This window comes from Mixophyes fleayi, chromosome 1 (genome assembly GCF_038048845.1).
Source record: "Mixophyes fleayi isolate aMixFle1 chromosome 1, aMixFle1.hap1, whole genome shotgun sequence".
In the NCBI taxonomy this organism is placed as follows: domain Eukaryota; kingdom Metazoa; phylum Chordata; class Amphibia; order Anura; family Limnodynastidae; genus Mixophyes; species Mixophyes fleayi.
Genome location: NC_134402.1, coordinates 262,784,553 through 262,805,517, shown reverse-complemented (window position 1 = coordinate 262,805,517; position 20,965 = coordinate 262,784,553). Strand labels below are relative to the sequence as shown.

At 39.5% G+C, this 20,965-nt stretch overlaps 1 protein-coding gene and 1 long non-coding RNA gene across 2 annotated transcripts in view; both read left to right on the top strand.

Moving 5' to 3' along the window:
• LOC142153039 (uncharacterized) overlaps positions 1-20,965 on the top strand; it is a 325,397-nt gene that overhangs the window by 215,542 nt on the left and 88,890 nt on the right. The window lies entirely within an intron of this gene.
• Positions 1-20,965, top strand: part of MTAP (methylthioadenosine phosphorylase) — a 40,859-nt gene that overhangs the window by 13,927 nt on the left and 5,967 nt on the right. The window contains exons 4-6 of the mRNA XM_075210257.1: positions 1,524-1,691; positions 15,323-15,425; positions 15,679-15,918. Of these exons, the coding sequence (XP_075066358.1) occupies positions 1,524-1,691; positions 15,323-15,425; positions 15,679-15,918 (511 nt within the window). The remainder of the gene's footprint in view (positions 1-1,523; positions 1,692-15,322; positions 15,426-15,678; positions 15,919-20,965) is intronic.

Sequence of the window (20,965 nt, the reverse complement as noted above, 5' to 3'; positions counted from 1 at the left end):
GTTTTGCTGAGCAATTTAGTTGTTTTAGACAAATTAGCCACAAATCATTGCATGTGTGTGCCTAATATAACCACAGGTTTTGGTAAGCCTCTGTTTTGAATCGGATTCAGTCAGAACTATTGAAAAATATGATTGGACAATGATCACAATCCATTAATGTATGTGGTCTTCATATAGCCACACTATTTGAGGTCCATATGATCTGGCTGTTCGGTTTGAGGGCTGAAATTTGCTTGTGTGTCCAGTTCACTGTGTGCATGGGCACCATTAGGGTTGAATATTTAAACTTCATTTTAAATACTTAGGGGCATATTCAATTGTCGCGTTATTACGGTAGTAGTTAGCTGGATTTCAGCTGTTTTGTGTATTTATGTTTATCATTACTGGATAATAATGTCTGCTGCTATTTTGAGATAAAATCATGTTATCTATACACTACAAAAGAAAAACTCAACCAAAGAGCTAGAGTGTCATAAACGATTACAGAACATTGTTCAAACTTGCTCCACTGCAATATAAATCCAAACTCTAAACCCTACTCTTGATGCAATCTATTTTTACCTTTGAGTAATTCCATGTCAGTTCAACCAGGGTTGTCCACAACCCGTCACACTTTTCTACGAAATTTTTTTAGTTGAGAGGATGTCAAAACAAGTATTTCTGCCAAATATCTCAACTGTCTGACAATTAGTTGATTAAGTATTGATTTTTCAATTTATTAAATAATTTACTAATCGCGGCTTCTTTTTCCAGTTTATTTGAAGTACCGCGGCTGTTTATTAAGGATTGAACATCAACTTCGTCATTTTTTTTTCTCCACTATGAAACAGAGTACCCGGCTGATTTTTTTAGTGGTAGCAATGTATAACTTTTTAGACAGCCCCCAAAAAATGGGATCCCTAATGTCAATTGAACCTAGCGTTTTTAATTGTATTCGAAAAACGTGAGTTTTTGCCGTAACGCAAAACATGAGGCAGATAAAGTAATTTGGTTTGGATTTTTGGATTCGGGAGAAAGAGTTACCTTAGGGGTCCAAATTTTGCGGTGATTCCTTAATAAACACCCGCGATTCTTCAAATAAACTGGATAAAGAAGCCGCGATTAGTAAATTATTTTTATAAATTGAAAAATCAATACTTAATCAACTAATTGTGAGACAGTCGAGATATTTGGCAGAAATAGTTGTTTTGACATCCTCTCTTACCTAAAAAATGTTCAAAAAAAATCTGAGATGGGTGGTGGATATTTCATGTTTTTTTTATGTGATCTGATGTGGAATGACCCCTATGTGAATGGGACCATAGTGTCCCAGTTTTCTCAAGACCGTACCTTTTTCTGCTACTTGTATGTTGTTGCATAATAATAAAAATGTTGATTCTACATTTAATAAACAAGAAATCCTTGTTTACACAGCTCGAAGTATTACATTACCAACTGACAAACGGTACATATGCATTTCCATTCTCAATTCTCATTAATGCTGCTCTTTCCTAATATTTTTAAAATTTCGTGTTTTGTTGCAGACATGGAAGGCAACATACAATAGCTCCAACAAATGTTAACTTTCGTGCAAATATATGGGCTTTGAAGATGGAAGGATGTACTCATATCCTGGTAACTACAGCTTGTGGATCACTCAGAGAAGAGATCCAACCTGGAGATATAGTTGTGATCGATCAATTTATTGATAGGTGAGAGTAAAAATAATTTATTCTACTCTTGGTGATATATTTACTAAACTGCGGATTTGAAAAAATGGAGTTGTTGCCTATAGCAACCAGATTCAAGTTACCATTTATTTAGCACATTCTACAAAATGACAGCTAGAATCTGATTGGTTGCTATAGACATCTCCACTTTTTCAAACCCGCAGTTTAGTAAATAAACCCCTTGGACTCTTCATGATTTCATATTTTACATACTGTAGTATCTGTGGCATTTTGTCACTACATTTTTTTTTATTTGTTTGCTGCTTAAGGCAATTCACTGCATAACACTGTAATTTTTTTACAAGCCTGAACTGACAATTGTTTAGGTAAAGAAAAATGTGGCACTGCAAAAATGTTGAAGTAACATGACCATACAAAACAGAGGGTGTATCGTTGCCTGATTTATTTCTATTCAGGGGCGCACTGAGGATTTGTCAGGGAGGGTTTCCTATGCCCCCGGAAAAAATAATAATTCTAGAGACCTGCAGCAGCCACGGCGCTGTCAAAGAAGCCGCGGCTGCTGTATACTACAGTGCCAACATGTAGGGGGGGAGACCCAGAAACCCCCCCTGCGTGCGCCACTGCTATTGTTACTCAAGTATCTGTTTACTAAAATTACACATTCTACTCAGCAAGTGAAATTGCCAGGATATCATGATCAGTAAATGAAAGAACTACCATGTTATAACCATTATTGTATCCAATATTAAGAGTGATTAGTCATCTAAAAATAGTGCGCGTCTGGACTGTCATGCTTTTTTGGAACATTGTTTGCTTATGCATTTAAAAGTGCTTCCTTTTTCAGCATTCGTGAACTGGCTCTAGGAAGATTCCCAGAGACCATCAGAGCTAAGCATCCAGGTATAAGCATAGAATGGGGGAATGCCATTCTGAGTGAAGTGTCTCCAGAAAGTTTGTGAAGAGACTCTGCTGCGATATCTGGCCTGAAAGTCTCTGCTTGTTTTCATCCACACCTCTATGATGTGTGAACAGAAATGAGCGGAAAGTCCTTTATTGCAGAAGTCGGTAGTGTGCGCAGCCGCTTATTGGGATGAGGTTTGGCAGCACTTCGCTCAGAATTCTATTCTTCCCAATAAATGCATAAAAAAAGCTCTTGTTCAGCTCAATGACCTGACCACTTTGGTTATTCTGTTACTAACCAAAGTAATTTTTATTAACCCAAGTTTTAACTTGTCACCGTATTTGTATTGTTGTGAAATGCCTCTAATGATTGGTTCTGAATTCCAACCCATGGCGCTGACCCCATTAACCAATGACATCTGTCTGCCTGCATTACTGCCAACCAACAACATCCACCGACAAGCCATACGCAACAATAAGACTTCTTTTAAATAGATACATCTTTCTGTGCCATTGTTGTTTGACTCTTTTTTTTGGGTTTTTTTTCCTCTTTAACTTTCGCTTTCTTATCCTCTCGCTTAGTTTATTTTCTTTTCAGTTTTTTTGTACTACAAATGCAGTATTTATGTTCATTGGCTCAAAGCCTAACAGTTCTGTTTTTTTTTGTTTTTATCTGACCAACAGAGCCCAGACTGCAAGGGCATAGAGTAAGTCATTTTGGGTTCCCAAAGCCTTTATTGGGGTTTTAGGGTTTTTGTAAATGCCAAAAAAGCCAGTAATGTAATTAGTAGAGTTTTCTTTTATAATTTTGTCAAACTGATCAGGCTCAAAATGTTTTATAAAAACTTATCTCCGTAGAGAGTTCATGCAGCTCTTTGCCTCTTAGAAATAGAACAGAATCCTACTCCTTTGACTCCGATGTTTCATATACTGCACTTGATACCTTCACCGGAGCTACCAACAAGATTATCAAACTTTGGAACTATTGTACAATACCCACTCACTCTTTCAAACTGGTAAAGGTGGGGGGGGGGGGGGGGGTAGTGGTGCTGGGTAAAGCAAAGTATATAAATAAATCTTTGACATAAATAAATTACTCTTCCAAAACTTGCCTTGAAACACATTGCCATTTTAATTTTGCAGACAAAGTAGTCGAATATAGGTGATTTGCATCGGAGCTCAATACATTTACCCCCAAATGTCCTACAAAAAATCCTAAAATTCTGGTTCTATGCCTCCTATCTAAAATTAATAAAAAGTGTCCGAAATTATTATTTAAAAGATGCATGATTTTTTTTCCCCATGAATTATATTTAATTTACAATTTGTATTAACTTAATTTTCATATGACACTTCGGGAATTAATACAGGATCAAGAACTACCGTTTGTTTGGAAATAAGTATTTTTTTATTTTTTTTACAGTTATAAGAGTTCTCAATGAGATCATCAGTAGCCCCAAGTTTTGACAACTTATTTATCCCAGGATTAGGGAATAATTAAATTCTTAATGTTAATACATACACCCTATATGTAAAAGGATGATATTGAAATTCCAACAATATCCTTGCCCTTTGAAGAACATTTTCAAACTAGACTTAATTAAAAATAATGTAGTATACTAGTGACCATCCTGCACAGATTTTCTCCAGCCTAAATTAAAGTCAATTCCTGAGTGCTGGTACAATAGCCTCTTGTAGTTCCTCCTAAAATAGAAACAAAGACAGGAACAGTTAAACACAATATCGTTTTAAATAAACTGGGTGTCAGAAGATAGAAAAGCAATCTGATCATTAGAATTTTTTAGCAAATAAATTGTCACCTTTATCAACAAGCCCATTACAAAATATTGGAACTACAGGATCCCAACCTTGGCATGCTGGTCAAAAAATCTGCAATCTACATATAAAGAAGTAGAGTCTATAGCTAATAGGCTCATTAAGTTAACAAACCTTTTTTTTAGATTGAAATAGAATGTCACTTTTCCCTTAGGCTGCCAGACCTGTAAGAGCATAGTAACAGGAGAATTCATCAAATAAAAAGAAAAGCCTTTCATAGGCTTTAGAGTGATCTAAAGCCTATGAAAGGCTATTCTTTTTATTTGCCATCTATGAATATGATTTACTTCTTGAAATGTCCTGGTGGTTTGGACTGTGTTGGCCAAACAAAAGAGTGACTACAGTTGAAGTCAATTAACACAATTCCTGTATTTGTACTTTTGAAAATAAATGAAAGCAGAAAAAAAGCAAAATCAATAGGGAAAAAGAAAAAATGAAGAGAAACCACTGTGGCCAGGCATTCTTTTGACAAAAGATTCCAATCGGGCAGAGCTGGATTGGGGGGCTTTGGGGGGCCTGGGCACTTAAGACAGGGGGGCCCCTAATATCTAAAATTAAGGGCATAGTGACACATCCTGCATTACATCACCTAAAGCCCACAGCATGACCCTTACAGCTCTCCCAGAGGGCTCGCCTAGATTGTCTACATAAGAAAAATCATTGCTTCCACAAACTAAAATACTGTACATTTAAACAATCATCAAAGCACCACATTAAAATGGATATTGACACCACACATTAAAGCTTGCATTGAAACCACACGTTAAAACTAGCAATGATATCGTACATTAAAAATACTGTTGATAACATACACTAAAACTAGCAATGATACCTCAAGCTAAAACTAGCAATGATACTGCACATTAAAAACACCAACTAACAAAAAAAAATAAACATTGATAACATAACACCAATTTTTAATTCGGCCCTGGGGAAAGGGGCAGTCCATCCCCACCTCATTGTCTGTTTAGTGGTCAGGTGGTGTGGGTAAAGGGGAAACCACCATGTTTAAAGGTCTACAGGGGACTGATTGTGTGAAGCTTATTTCTACAACTGCCAGAAGATTGAGGTTGTTTGAGAGGAAGAAGTTTGTTAGAGACAGAGCATGCATTCCATCAGACACATTTAAAGGATCTTGAAAGTAACGCGATAGAGGTGAAATATTTGAGGTGTGCTGAACTTCTAGTGTGTGGAATTGGAATTTAGTGCATGGGACATGTGGCTGGATTTGGTGATATTTAACTGCCTGACAGAAGCAGAAGTATTGAGAGGCAGATAAGATGATTGCACGATTTAAAAAGTCTAATTTTGAGCGAACAGGTTAAGGACAAGACAGTTAAGGAATGAAAATAGAAAATAGGTTCATGAGTATTAATTAAAGGTAAGTGGAGTAGTGAGGGGGCAATATGGATAAAGGGACATAATGGAGTGGGGATGTTTTAATTCTGAGTCTAATGCAATAGTGTAATAGTAAGAAAGACAATTTCTTAAACATTGTGGAATTTGGTAGGCGCTTGAAAATTAGGGACCAAAGAAAATAAACAAAAAAAGAAATAAAATGAGCAAGTTACATTGTCCATGGCAGTGAGATGGTTAATGCAGTTTCTGGATATATTAGACGAAAGTTGGTCCTTGTTCAACTGTATTGTTGAGCTATTGGTGACACCTAGTTCAGGAGACCCAGTAACCAAGCTGTGAGAGTTACAGCAGTGACAGTTGGTTCTGGAGATCCAGCAGCTGTCATTCTATCTACTCGAGCTGCTAGATATCCTGAATCAGCTGTCATACATGGGTAGAGATACTACTCGGCAACACGTTCTGGATTAACCCAGCCAGTCTGGCACTAACTGTGTGGGCATGCTCATGTGGGATTAGCCCCATATCTAACCACATATCTATATCTAGTATACATATATGTTAGACAGGATTAGCACAAACCCATCTGCCACAGAAATAAGGCAGATGTTGGCATATTAATCTAGGATATTGCAAATAATATGCAGTTTATAATCCTGATTATTCATTAGAACAGTGTTGGCTAACCTGTGACACTCCAGGTGTTGTGAAACTACAATTCCCAGCATACCCTTCCAGCTATAAGCTGCTATATATTGGCAAAGCATGTTGGGACTTGTAGTTTCACAACACCTGGAGTATCACAGGTTAGCCAACACTGCATTAGAACATACCCACATACTTTACATCTTCATAGTAATCATAGAGATACAGAGACAAGGGGTGACAGGACCAATTTCAGTTGGTGAGAGACATCTGTGTTGTGTAGGTTATGGGAGGGTGCTGTTTGTTTCCAATATTCCATGTAGTCATTTGACTCATTCCTGCAAGTCACTTTTTATCAGGCTGGTCTCCATTATCAGGCTATTGTGAGCCACTAAACTGTGGGCTAATCAGGATGCATTCTGTTTTGATAGATGGAGTCAGCAAAGTGTAGGAGAAACTAATGATTTCACTGAACAGCATGTTTTTATAGCTTCATCACCTGCATCATGATCAAGCACTCGCAGAGCCTTCTGATCTTTCTCCCAAATTTTTTTTTTCTTAAAGTTCTATGGTGCCCATGCTTGTCCCAGATTGTCCCAGGCAGCTGTGCCCTGCAGGGACACTGCAGAATCTTCACTTATCGCTCTCTAGTTATTTGAGCTGCAGAGTTTTACTATCGCTTCTTGGTTGTGGAAATGAGATATGAGTCCGCAGCCCACAGGAGTGGAGGGCTGGGAGAGAGAGGATATTTCTGCTGGCTGCAGCTGTCTGCACAGATTTAACTAAAATAATATTATTACAAGACTCCTAGCAACATTGTTGAGCCTAATGGTAAAACTGTACCTGAGTCCGGAGGGGGAGGGTTTGTATTGATGAGCTGTGCACGCCTGCATCAGGGGGGACTCGCAGCCGCTCAAACAGGAGAAAGTATGGATCACCAACTGACAGATGATCCGATCAGCGGACGGCTGGCGGCGGGGGGCCCTCAAAGAGAGGGGGGCCCGGGGCACGTGTCCCCTCCTTAATCCGGCCATGCAAGGGTGGGGTTAATAAACTCTCAGTTTGTTTGAGATTTTGAAACCACCGCACATCACCAGCGATTTTTCCCTCCAAACCGCCGGACTTCCTATCCAGCGGCTTGTAGGGTGAAAACTCAAACCACCAGTGATGTATGGGGGTGTAAAAAGTCCCAAACCACATTCTGTTTTGTCAAAATCACCAAATATCTGGCAATGATTATTTATTAAGGAGTCAAAAATAATTAATAATTATGATATGGGGCAAAATTATTGTATGATTATATTAAGAGGACAATGTTTTATAATTATGTTGAATGGGAAGTACTATTTCATTTCAAGAATAGTGTATTTATAATGAGGGCAACATTTATTATTTCATGAGGGCAACATTTATAGTGCACACTTGTGACACTACAAGTTATCATCGCGTACCTGCGCACCTTTTGACCATGATTGTTAAATTAGGATATAGAGACTGTTATGTTAGACCCAATTGTAATAATGCTGCTGCCTAACAATTGCCACCCACATTTTCCCCACCAATTGTTATTTGAGTATGTTGTGTTCTGTACATCTCTTAGATTATAAGCTTATTTGGGCAGGGCCATCTTTACCTTCTGTTTTAATTTCTTTGTGTCATGTCATGTTCCCCACAATATACAGCAATGCATAATATGTCAACGTTTTATAAATAAAAACATAATATTTGTTAGAGCATAATACACGATATGACATCTGTAGCATTGCCCAACATGTCGGTCTCCCATGTATGTTAGGAGGCCATCAGGTGCAATTTGATTGAACATATAATGCTATATATATTTGCTAGACATATATTTGGTCTGATCTGGGTGGACCATCTTGGCTATGACTTTATTTAATCTGTGGTTAATAGTGAGTGGGGCAATCAGATTCTGGGTAAAGTAAATTCTTTATTGTATTAAGAAGATTTAATATATCCATACTAGAAAAAAGTGGATTATCCTCTACAAGTATGTGTTTAATTCACAGGGTTTTATATCTTTCAAATCTTTTTTATGTGGTGCTCTGTAAATATTAGCTGCATACCCCATTCATGTACCAGTGCCTCACTGAGGAGACTACGCACTAGTTCCCCTACACGAACCAAAACTCTGCCCCTCCCTCTGCTTCCAGGAATCAGGGCAATAACCAACCTTCTGGCTGTCAGACTTTCAGGATTTAACTCTCTCTGTTCTTTCTTCTATATTATATATCCTTATCGCATTGCATATGCTGTAATCAGACAGAGTTAATTTTCCCATTCATGCGTTGTGACAAGTTTTATGTATTTTCTAAATTGTTGCATATATATATATATATATGTATATGTAAGTGCCGGGTACTTTCTTTTCTAATGTTTAAGGCATATTAAGATAGTTTGGATAAGTATTTTATATTTTATTAAGCATGTCAGTAGTGAGTAGAGATGGGCGGACTCGGTTCCCCGAGATCCCAATTCATCCGAATTTACCCTATCCGAATACCGAGCCGAGCAGGCTCGGTACTCTCCCGCCCATTCGGAATCAAAATCGAGGCAAAACGTCATCGTGACGTATTCGTATTTCTGAGCTCGGTTCTCGCGAGATTTGAAAAGCATAAATAACAGCCTCCACAGCAATCCATCGTCATTTGACAGAGGGAGAGAGCAGGGTTAGGTCACACTGGCTATATCAGCGCGGAGACAGAGCAGTAATTGGACACATTATTGTTTCTATTCAATACCATTCTAATCTTAATACCAGTTGTTACAGCAGTAGGAGGAGAATAGAGGAGCGTTTTTGTTCAATTTGGGGTGTTCCCCATTCTTTTGCATTAATTGTTTTGGCAGTCAAAAGTCAGATTTGTCAGCAGTATCTAAAACAATTTGTAGCACTACAAGTGCGTAGCCCTCATTATAATGGATTCAAAGCAGTCCACATATAAGCAGAATCAGCAACCAGGTTCTGTCAACGGTCCTGATTTTAGTGTTCCCAGTACGTCATCCGGGAAAGGCGTTGTCAAAGTACACTGTCTTTTTAAATCAGGCAAAAAAACAGACACCAAAAAAAAAATATACCGTGTTGAAGCGAAAAAGAAGTGTAACTGAGGAAAAGTTAACTGCCGATTAAAAAAAAAAAATGTCCAACATGCCATTCTACACACGCAGTGGCAAAGAGAGAATGAGGCCTTCGCCTTTCTCTATTAGTGGCAGATCCAAAAATGTTACCGAGCCTACAAGTGGTGCACAACCACTCTTACGCGTCAAAGCCGAGCTGCAAGATAACAGTAAGGCATTAGAGGATAATGTTTGCTCTGAATCAGAAATGACACCAATCCCTGTGGAGAGTCCATCCAACAGTGGGATGTCTAATCGTGAGCATTCTGTTACTGTACCCATAAAGAAGGGCCCTTTCAGCAGTTCTGCTGATGTGTGCCTGAACAGCCCGAGTGTAGCCGGTGATACACAAATTGAGGATGCCACTTTGGAATTGGAAGAGGATGAGGGGGAGATTTGTCTAGGCGACGAGAGCGCTAATGAGGATGTTGACGATTATGATGCAGACAGATACCAAACTGCCTTTGTCCATTTCTTTGTATATTCTAGTTCTACAGTCTATGCAGGCTGCTTTTGTTCTATTCAAGTACAAGTGGAGAGGGGGGGGGGGGTCATAGACAGCCACCAAACTACCTTGGTCCATTTATTTTTTATATTGTTCAGTCTATCCAGGCTGCTTTTTTTCTATTCAGCTACAAGTGGAGGGCGGGGGAGGGGCTATAGAGATAGAAACCAAACTGCCTTTGTCCATTTCTTTAGATATTTATCTAGAAGTGTAGGGTGTAATATACACCCAAAGACGATGGCTGCATTGCCAATAGGCTAAGATGGAGAGGAAGACAATCAGGTTCGTGTGCAGAATTAAGGACGACCTACCAGGGATTAAACTGTTTTCTTCCTAATCTATTAGCTTTAGAATTACCTTACTTATCCAAGGAACAGGTGGAGCACTAAATTTGGTTGCTTTATGCCCAAAAACATTGATTTTTCAGCAAAATAGCAAAACAAAACCAAACGAAACCAAAACACGCAATGGCGGTTTGGCAAAACCAAAACACGATGGTAATCCAAAACCAAAACACGGGGGTCAGTGACCATCTCTAGTAGTGAGTGACTCTCGCTGCTATTCCGATCTCTCACTCTGCCGTGCACCAGCAATTACAGTAGAAATCTTAGCTCTAAATGAGTGGATATTTCTGTCAAGTTTCCGCCGCGAAGTGTCTCGTGGACATTCTTCATTATTTTTTGTGTGTGTGTGTGTGCTGCAAGTGTGCCCACCAGAAAATGCTCCTCAGATACCTAACCTATATGATACTAAACACCACAGGAACTCTATCCGAGCCTCCTGTCTCACACTCGCTTATAAGTAGAGAAACAGAAGCACAGCTCCCACTCCTGCCAGTGCGTTTCAACCCAAACAGTCGGAAGTTGAAAAGTTTTTGATCAGTGCTATTTTTGCTAGTAAGACCTAAAGAGAATATTTTATTACATTGGATTAATTCCATCCATAGCAATAGCACTTCCTCTTCAGTTGTAATTTGAATGTGGTCACACTTTGTGAAAAACACTGAGCAGCAGTTGTGGTAGCGCCTTTTTTTTTATTTTTTTTTATTAAATTTGGCAGCATATTGAAATTCCTTGGTTCCTCTGCCTGAAGCATGTCTGTACTTGTCCTTTGCCTGCCTTATAATTAGAACATATCTTTTTGTGATGTTTCAGTAAATTGTGAACACTGGTTTAAATCATGTTGTATGATAAAAAGTTTATATTTTACATGTTACTTATTGTTTCATATGCTCTTACGCTTAAAGGACCACTAAACCACAAAAATTCTATGTTTACCTGACTATTCACTGTAGCACTCATAAACCAGTAAAGTGTTGTTTATTCAGTCTTATTAGATAGCTGAAGCACTCCCACATCTTTAGGATAGTGTCCTAGTGTTCTTTATGAGATCTCATACAGGTCACAAGCAGAGACTGTTGTCTTTTAAATTGCTGGTACATCACTAGTCCTGCCCAATCCTAGTCTGCTAACCTGTTAGTCACTCCCAGGGGAAGTCCACTACAGAGAGCAATATGGCAGAGGTGCAGCTCAAAGTACTCTTTGGCTGAAATCTAGGCACACTGCACAAAACAAAACACTGAACAAAGTGCTTGGGTTTATTGAGCAAGATTTTGGAGTTTGCAGAGTAGCAAAAGTTTCATGCATGGCAGAAGAAATTGATTTTTTTTATTTTTTTCTTACCAGCTCTTAGCCGACAGGGACAGATCTCATCATTTACTTTAAATCAGGGGTCAGGGAACATTTTTACCTTTTATTCCCAAATATATTTAGATACGCCAACGTTACCCCCTTGATTTGAAAGGAAGGAAATCATATATTATTAATTATTGGAATTCAAAATTTTATTGAATCTATTCAAAATTTCTTTGAAAGCTTCAACTTCCAAACTTCAGGTTTTGGAGAAATGATGTTGCTTCATTTTTGATTTGAGAGCATCAATATTGGGGCATTTTGATACAGCAATTTGGATACAGTCTTCAGCGTCCAATCGATTTCTCGGCTTTGTTTTTATGTTCGTTAGAGTGGAAAATGCTTGTTCGCAAAGATAGGTTGCTGCAAAAGGCAGCAACTTTTTGACTGCCTCCTCATGTGCAATTTTGAATGCCTTTGCAGCTGTTGACATCCAAAAAATGACAGATCTACTTTGTTTTCAAATGCAATACGTGCTTCATTATTGCATCGGAGCTCAAGAAGTGCCTCTGTCAACCCTTGAGGCTCTTCTGGTACAACTGCAGTTTCAAATATAAAGGGGTCTACAATCCAACTGACAGCATGTGAATCGGCAGCATTACCCCCAGGAATTTCATTTTTACCCCATTTGGGGTAACTTACCCCTGTTCCCTGACCACTGCTTTAAATGGACATGTCTTGCGCCTTCCAGTTTCACTTCATCAGAGAAGGTGCACTTTGCCCAATGAAAAGCAAAGCTTCATACTCATTAAAGTGCTACATGTAATAAGAACAGTACAAATGTCCCCCTCACTTATATGATTAAGTCATACATGAGGCTAAACCAAGTCGTATATTCAGCAGAACTAAACAGTTTGAATTAATGAGTTTGTTCTAATATGGTATGATGTTTGAAATTTTATGTGACATTTACATTTTTTGTTTTATAAATATTACACTCCGGCGCAGATGGAAAATAAAGAAAAAAAGAAAATAAACATAGTGGGTATCTGTTTGGACATTTTAAATAATAATGTGTAAATAGTTTACACGTGCCTTTTAATCAGTTAGCATCAAGCCACACAAAAAAATTAAAAGAAAAATAGTGCTGACTGAATAGTAATGAAAAACTGTGTATAATGAATTGTTAATATTGCACTCACCTATTTGGAGCTATAGAATAAACAAAGAATATATAATATTATGAGTTTATAAATAATTTACAATACACTCATGACATAGATGAGTTGGAAAAGCTTTGAACAGTGTGTTAGGGTAAAGATGATGTCAATGCCAAGAGTTGATTCACATTTCTTTAGATGATATAAGCATTGTTGGATATAATCTCCACACTGTCCAACGAAGTTGTGGTCTTGTGTAGGAGCGAATTGTGAGTCACTCAGTTAGCAGCCACTTCTACAAATCTCCCAGATTATCCTTCTGCTTTCTGAGCAGAGAATCACAATTTGCTCTTGCACAAGACATCAACCTTCACAGAGACCTTTGCCCTCATTGTGCTTACCTTCCTGTTTTCATTTTGTCCCTGCCAGTGTCTTGCTTCTGTTTCCTGTTTGGCTTTCTGCCTAGGCCTTGTAAATTTCCAGATGCCTCTTATTGTAAGGTTTGGGGTAATTTAATACCAGTAGTCCATTAAACGGGAAGTGGGGGTACTATAAGCTGAAGCACATGCCACAGCCATGTTGCCAGTTGTCTATCTCATGTCCTTGTCCTTTATCTAATCCTCTTGACCAATTACTCACTTCAGCTACCTTCTTGTATGTTTGCCATTTCTTTTCTTTTTTTTTCTTTTTTTTTGCTGGTACCTGATGTTGATACTCATCTGTTCCATATCTCAGTCTTTGAGTCAAGCCTTACCTACTGTGTTTTTACAGGATAACACAAACTTGTGCTGACAGGGAACAGGGTTCTCCCCAGAAAATGTTGCCAGCCGAGTGACATTAAGAAGCAGCTGGGTGGGGGCATTGTTAATACTTTGCAATAACAATGAAAAATGTTGGAGGTTATTGCTCACACCTGCCAGGACTGGTCAGACTGGTGGTCTACCACACACTGCTGGCTGTAGTGCTCACATAGTGCCTGTTCTTATAGGAGAAACAGTGATTTTGTATATTATAATAGGACTCTGTTGGGCTCCAAAAGCTGGGTGGCAAGTAAAAGCATCCGCGTGGAGCACCAGGGAAATTTGTGCTGGAGAGAACACTGGTTAATATCCACTGTCACAGCCAGTTTCAGCCTTATATGGTGTCGAGGAGTTATAGTGCTGTAGCAATCAGATTCTTTCTTCTTTTTTTTTTTTCTCTATGATTTCTATGGTCAGCAGCACCTTTTTCATTTGTACCACTTTTTATAAATACGGATCTCTGTTGTTTCCAAACAACAAAAATAGCTACATTTTGTACTTCATCCATTTGAAAAAGAAGACAGAGCGCAGAAATAGTGGGCCTTATGTGCAGTTGAACATTGCCAATTTGCATAGTGTTAATTGCGCATGCTTACATAAATAACGTGCTTGCCTATGCAGAGTTGCACACATCAACACTCGTGCCTGCTTGTATCTGAAGAGGCATGTTGGGGGAGGGTAGATGAATTTGAACGTAGGCCAAATACAGTAAAGACGTGTTCCCATAATTGTGAGGCAATGCAGATCTGAACGCGGATGCAGATACGCCCTTTTTATAGCTGTATTATTTGCACCAGCCTAGGGACTTATGCAAATACACACTGATGATGATCGTCGGCACTGGCTAGCCACTCCCGATTATTTGATTGCAATTTTTCCTCTGGGTGCTTTCTTCATTGATCATGTATATATTATAGGATTTCGTGTGTGTACCTGCACAAAAAATATGTTGCTTTTATGCATATGCAACAAGGAAGAATACATATGAAAGCTAATTGCAAAGGCTGTTTTCCCTATGAAAACAAAAGCTTACAGAAGTTTTATTGTGCTTACAAGCTGGTTATGTGTATATGAGCGTAAGTACGCCTGTCATATACTCGGCACATATGCTACAGATGCAAAACTAGATGAATATTGAGACTATTATGCTATATTTTCATGCACGTTTTGGGTCAGATTATGCCCAAGTCACATTCAACTCTGCATCAGGCCCAATGTGTTCTTAATAAGGCCTTCCATTAACAATGTGTTCTCATTGCATTTAACTGACTGAATGTAACAGCACAGCCGGTGTGGCGAACGTGTTAATGCCCATACTGGTTTCAGAACATGGAATCTGGCTGGTGGCTAGTTGTGGAGACATTTTTTTATCATATGTCTTATTAATTTTGCACTACAATAGTTGTTCTTTATCAAATTTAGAGTTACGGTGAATAAAAGTGGCTGAATCACCGTATATCTACAGCTTTTTATTATAACTGTTTTTAAGTGGGTATATGAATACACTGTTATTTCCATGTTTTTATGGTGCTTTTTTTGTTTTACTTTTTGAAGAGATGTGTGTGTATGTGGCATTTGCAGTAGGTTTTGAGCATATATTACTAATACATACATGCATGTTGTGTGGGACAAATTCACAACGCTTATTCTCAGCTTACTTACTGCATGCTTGGCCTGTTCACAGGACCACTAAAAGACAGCAGACTTTTTATGATGGGACGCCTGCCTGCCTGCCTGGTGTGTGTCATATTCCTATGGCTGAACCGTTCTGTGGCAAAACTAGAGAAGTAAGTGTAAAATGGCAAAGTTGAGTATATTTGCAAATTAAAATTAATTCAAAAGCAATGCCTTTAATAGCTCACTATAGAGGAAAACATTACAAGGCTCTGAGGACCTTCTGGTGGTCAGCAAAAAAGAACACACTGTGCTACTTATTTACTCTAGAAAATCACAATGGGACAAAAGTTTCTTGTGGATTTTATCTTACGTTTTGTTGATATTATATGAACTATATGAATCTCTGCATCTTTGTATTTGCAGGTGTTGATAGACATTGTTAAAAAACTTGGTATAAAATGCCACTCAAAGGGTACAATGATCACAATAGAGGGACCACGGTTTAGCTCCAGAGCAGAAAGTAACATGTTTCGCCTTTGGGGTGCTGATGTCATCAACATGACCACAGTTCCTGAAGTAGTTCTCGCAAAAGAAGCTGGGATCTGTTATGCAAGTGTTGCCTTGGCAACTGACTATGATTGCTGGAAGGAACATGAAGAAGCTGTAAGTGTCAAGTAGCTTTTTTTTTTTATCTTTAAACTACTTATCATTCTTATTGTTTTGTTTTAATGTTTTCATTGTATGTATTTTTTTCTTCTTTATTTTGGCCCATGATTTTTTTTTTTTTTGTTGTCACATTTATTCATTTTGCTCAAACTTGCACATGTTTAGGAATTGTATGAGTAGACCAGGCATCATTTAAGAAACTAGACATCCTATTGCATCTAATTAGGGGTCATCTAACTTTATAACCAAAGAATGGAATGGTCAGTACTTTCTAGAACGAGGTGCAATAGCAGAAACACATTTTTGGGGGAATACACAAAATCGATGTAAAGAAAAAAAAAAAAAAAAGTATGATTTGTGTGGGCTCTGCACAGAAAAATATATGGCATAGATGTTGGAATCTGTCAAGCCCAAAAATGCTAAATAGGCTCTACACAGAAATGAAAAAAAAGGTCAATTTGCAAAAGGGTTAAGGACAGTGGACCCGACCGGATTAAGATTTTCTATGTAAAGAAATTTTTTATTTGAATTTATTTGAACAAACAAACTTGCTATTTAGATAGAGCTTTCTTTCAAACTTCTAACAGTGTTTTTCACCTAAACCTAAGAGTTGTTTCATTTTATGGCCCTTGGGATACCTTAAAAAAACAAAGGGCAAAGGAATTAAACAACTCTTCCTTGATCATAACAACTGAGAAACAAAAAAGGCACAAAATGATGAAACAGTATATCTTCTATATAAAACTCATCAATGGACTGATAAAATCAACTCGAGATGGTTTAGTTGGACCCTGACCAGGTGTTACGGTCCCGTTCAGACCTCCTGTTGATAGTACACAGGGCAGAAACTTGACACAGGGAGCCTGTTGTGGGCCTTCCACTGAATGGATTTGGATGACCTCTTAGCTGCTAATTATTTTTAAAAGGTTGACAGTGACATTCAACTCATTGATAGCTTAATAACTTATAAGCTAAAGGTAGAAACTAGTAGAGTAATGTCTGAAGGAGGGAAAACATCTCTTTCAATTAGGAACCACAACAGCCATTGCTTTTATTTATTTTTATTTATTTATTTAGGTTTTCAACTGGTCTATTTTTGTACTTTATGTTTTTTTACATTGATGTAAAAACAGCCAGTCATTTAACCTGTTCAAATGCATGAAGCAGTTTACATTATATCCAGCGCTGCAATTTAAAAGTAATATGTATAAGTTTGAAAGAGAGCTATCTAAACAAGACTGAATAATTTAGGAATATGTAGGGTATAATATAGTTTACTATACCTAATGCAGAAATGTGTCATTTCAATGACTCATTTATTCTAATGAGGTTTCTACATGTTGTGCACAACCGTATTGAAATGAATGTACCATTCACATGAATGGAATAATTACAGTGTAACTGCTGTTGTTAACCCGTATTGGGTATGTACACAATGCTCTCCAGTAGAGATGAATTAACTTGATATGCTTTGAATGCAATCAGTATCCAAAAATCTGCACACATACACAAATATGAGCACAAATGATTATGGCCACTTAGAATATAATCGTTATTTTTGCATGCTGTGCACTTGCATTAAAAAGTTAGGGCAGACACAGCATTTAAACACCAGTGTGTGAGAGCCCTGACTTTCACATTGTATCCTACTAAGAAAGAGCATATAACAATTTGACTCTTCTAGCAAAGGTCCCCAACATTTTTTAAACATAATTCAAGTGCTCCATGTCTACTTGTCACAACAAAATATTGTCCCTCAGCCACAGCATAATGGTCAAGACAGATAATCAATTAAATGTTTTAATCATACATTCCTTAAAACAATCTTTTTTTAGGATGTAAATTACAGTCCATAATAATTATTTTGGCCCTGGGCAGTGGCACCATAAAAAAAAAAAGTTTGGTAGCCTCACTACTGAAATCCATTATTTTCAAAACTTTAAAACTTTTTGATTGCACCATCATGAATAGAGATGTATATGACTTCAAATTTTGCAACCTTAGTTTAGAAAACAATATGTGTTGTCTAATCCAAATTTGTTTTGGTGGATTTATCTTCAGTGTGCCAAGAAAACATATATACTGTGACTTAAAGTACAATACACTGTTAGGAACTCCTTCAGTCAGCACGACAGAACCCGGAATCTGCTCCGATGTCTGGTGTTCACTGGAGCCCCTAGTGGTGGGGTCAGACTTGGCTGCAGACGAACGGAGGGTCGTGTAGTGTGCACTGACTGGGGAGAACCCTGAGGCAGCGTAGAAGAACACAGCGATGTGAGATCCAGGCAAAAGGTCAAGGGCCGGCAGCAGACAGGGATATCAGAAAACGAGCCGAAGTCAGGGGTCACAGGCAATACAACGAAGTCCAAAAACAAACCAGGGGTCATACACGGGAAATCCAATAATAGAATAAGCACAGGAGCAGGGAAACAGGAACAGGAGCCTAGCTAAACAGGAAGCTATAACTGGCAATGCGGCTCAGTCCTCACTGCCTTAAATAGCAAGGAGATCCAATAGGAGTCATAGTAATAAAACCCCTCCCACTGCATAATCACTGCCCCGAGGAAATATTGGCAATCACAAGACAGCACAATAAATAAAAATCAGAAAGACTATCACCAGAGTCTACATCATAACATAAATAGTCCTACCTTTCCCTGCTGGTATGTGCCCGGGTGTCAGCCTGCTGGCCGGGCGCTGCGGCCTCTGGATAACAGTGTCCCGGTTGTTGCCTAGGCAACCGGGACGTCAGAGGCGGAAGTAACACCTCGGTCGTCATGGAGACGGCCGGGGCGTCCGAGAAGACCGGAAGCGAGCCGCGGCGGCCCGTCGGAGAGCCGCGGTTCGTAACAGTACCCCCCCCTTGAGGAGGGGTCAATGCACCCCGACTTCCAGGTTTCCCAGGATACTTTTTGAAGAAGTCCTTAATGAGTTGGTTAGCATGAAGATGCTTTTGCGGCACCCAAGATCGCTCCTCCGGGCCGTAGCCCTTCCAGTGGACCAAAAAGTGGATTTGACTTTGCACCCTTTTGGAGTCTAGGATCTTTTCAACAATAAACTCTTGGTGTCCTCTGACTGAGACAGGACGAGGTCTGTGCAATTGACGTGGTCTGAATTTATGTGACCATGTGGCTGCTTTCAACAAGGAACAATGGAATGTGTTAGGAATTTTGAGTGAAGGAGGAAGTTTCAACTTGAAAGCCACAGGATTAATCTGTTTAATAATGGCGAAGGGTCCAATGAACCTAGGACCCAACTTCCTACAAGGTTGCTTAAGTTTAATGTTGCGGGTAGATAGCCACACCTTGTCCCCGACCTTGAAAGGACATGGTCCACGATGCTGATCAGCATAATGTTTAGACTTAAATGAAGCTTGTTTGAGGGCAAGGTGAACCTTTCTCCATATCCGGCACAGATAAGAAATCGAAGAACTAGATTTAGCTTGATTCCAGACCTCCAGCGAGTTGGACCGAGGATGGAATCCGAGGTTACAGAAGAATGGTGATACCAGAGTAGACGAATGGCACGAGTTGTTGTAGGCGAATTCTGCCCATGGAAGCAGAGCAGCCCAATCACTATGGCATTTAGTTACATATAAACGGAGAAATTGCTCAAGGGATTGATTAACCCTCTCCGTTTGTCCGTTGGACTGTGGGTGATACCCCGAAGACAGACATAGTTTGATTCCTAATTGGGCACAGAATGCTCTCCAGAATGTGGCTACAAATTGGGAGCCGCGGTCAGAGACAATGTTAACAGGAAGTCCATGGAGCTTGAAAACGTGCTGAATGAATAGAGATGCCAAGGTTTTAGCACATGGCAATCCTACAAGAGGGACGAAATGTGCCATCTTACTAAATCTGTCCACTATCACCCAGATGGTGTTAAAGCTGGATGAGCGCGGTAATTCCACGATGAAATCCATCGATATGTGGGTCCAGGGTCTCGCTGGAATGGACAGTGGCATAAGAGGCCCGGCAGGACGTTTGCGAGAAGACTTGTTCCTGGCACAGGTTTCACAGGATAACACAAACTCTTTGGTATCTGCTGCCAAGGAAGGCCTCCAGACGGAACGAGACAGAAGTTCCAAAGTCTTGGATACTCCAGGGTGACCTGAGGTTTTATTATCATGACATTCGGTGAGGACCGTCCTCCTCAGATAATCCGGTACGAATAATTTACCCCTGGGAGTGGCTGATGGTGCCAACTGTTGGAGACCACGGAGAGTTGTGCCAAGATCCTGAGTTAGGCCAAGGACTACTTTGGATGCTGGAATAATGAAAGTGGTTTCTGCGAGGGAAGGATGAGAGGCGAAAAAACTGCGAGACAAGGCGTCCGCCTTAATGTTCTTGGATCCGGGCCAGAAGGTAATGGTAAAGTTGAAACGGGAGAAGAAGAGGACCCACCGGGCTTGTCTGGAGTTAACAATCTTGGCAGATTGAATATACTGTAGATTTTTGTGGTCGGTATATACTGTAACAACATGATTAGCTCCCTCCAGCCAGTGGCGCCACTCTTCAAATGCCCACTTGATTGCCAGCAACTCCCTATTTCCAACGTCGTAGTGGGTCTCAGCGGAGGAAAATTTCCTGGAGAAAAATGCACAGGGGTGCAGGCAGTGATCATTGAGGTCTTTCTGAGAAAGGATGGCACCTGCCCCGACGTCAGAAGCGTCCACTTCGATGATAAAGGGTAACTCTGGATTGGGGTGTCGGAGGACAGGTGCAGAGATGAACGCCTCTTTTAACTCCTGAAAAGACGTTAAGGCAGTAGAGGACCAATTAACGGTATCGGCCCCTTTTCGGGTAAGGGCTGTAATTGGAGCCACTAATACCGAGAATGACCGGATGAATCGCCTATAGTAATTAGCGAATCCTAAAAACCTCTGAATGGCTTTAAGATTGCTTGGCCGGATCCAATCGAGAACGGCCTGTACCTTACTGGGATCCATGGAGAAGCCACGAGGAGAGATGACATATCCGAGGAACGTGACCTGAGTGACTTCAAACTCGCATTTCTCGAGTTTAGCGAAGAGGCAGTGCTG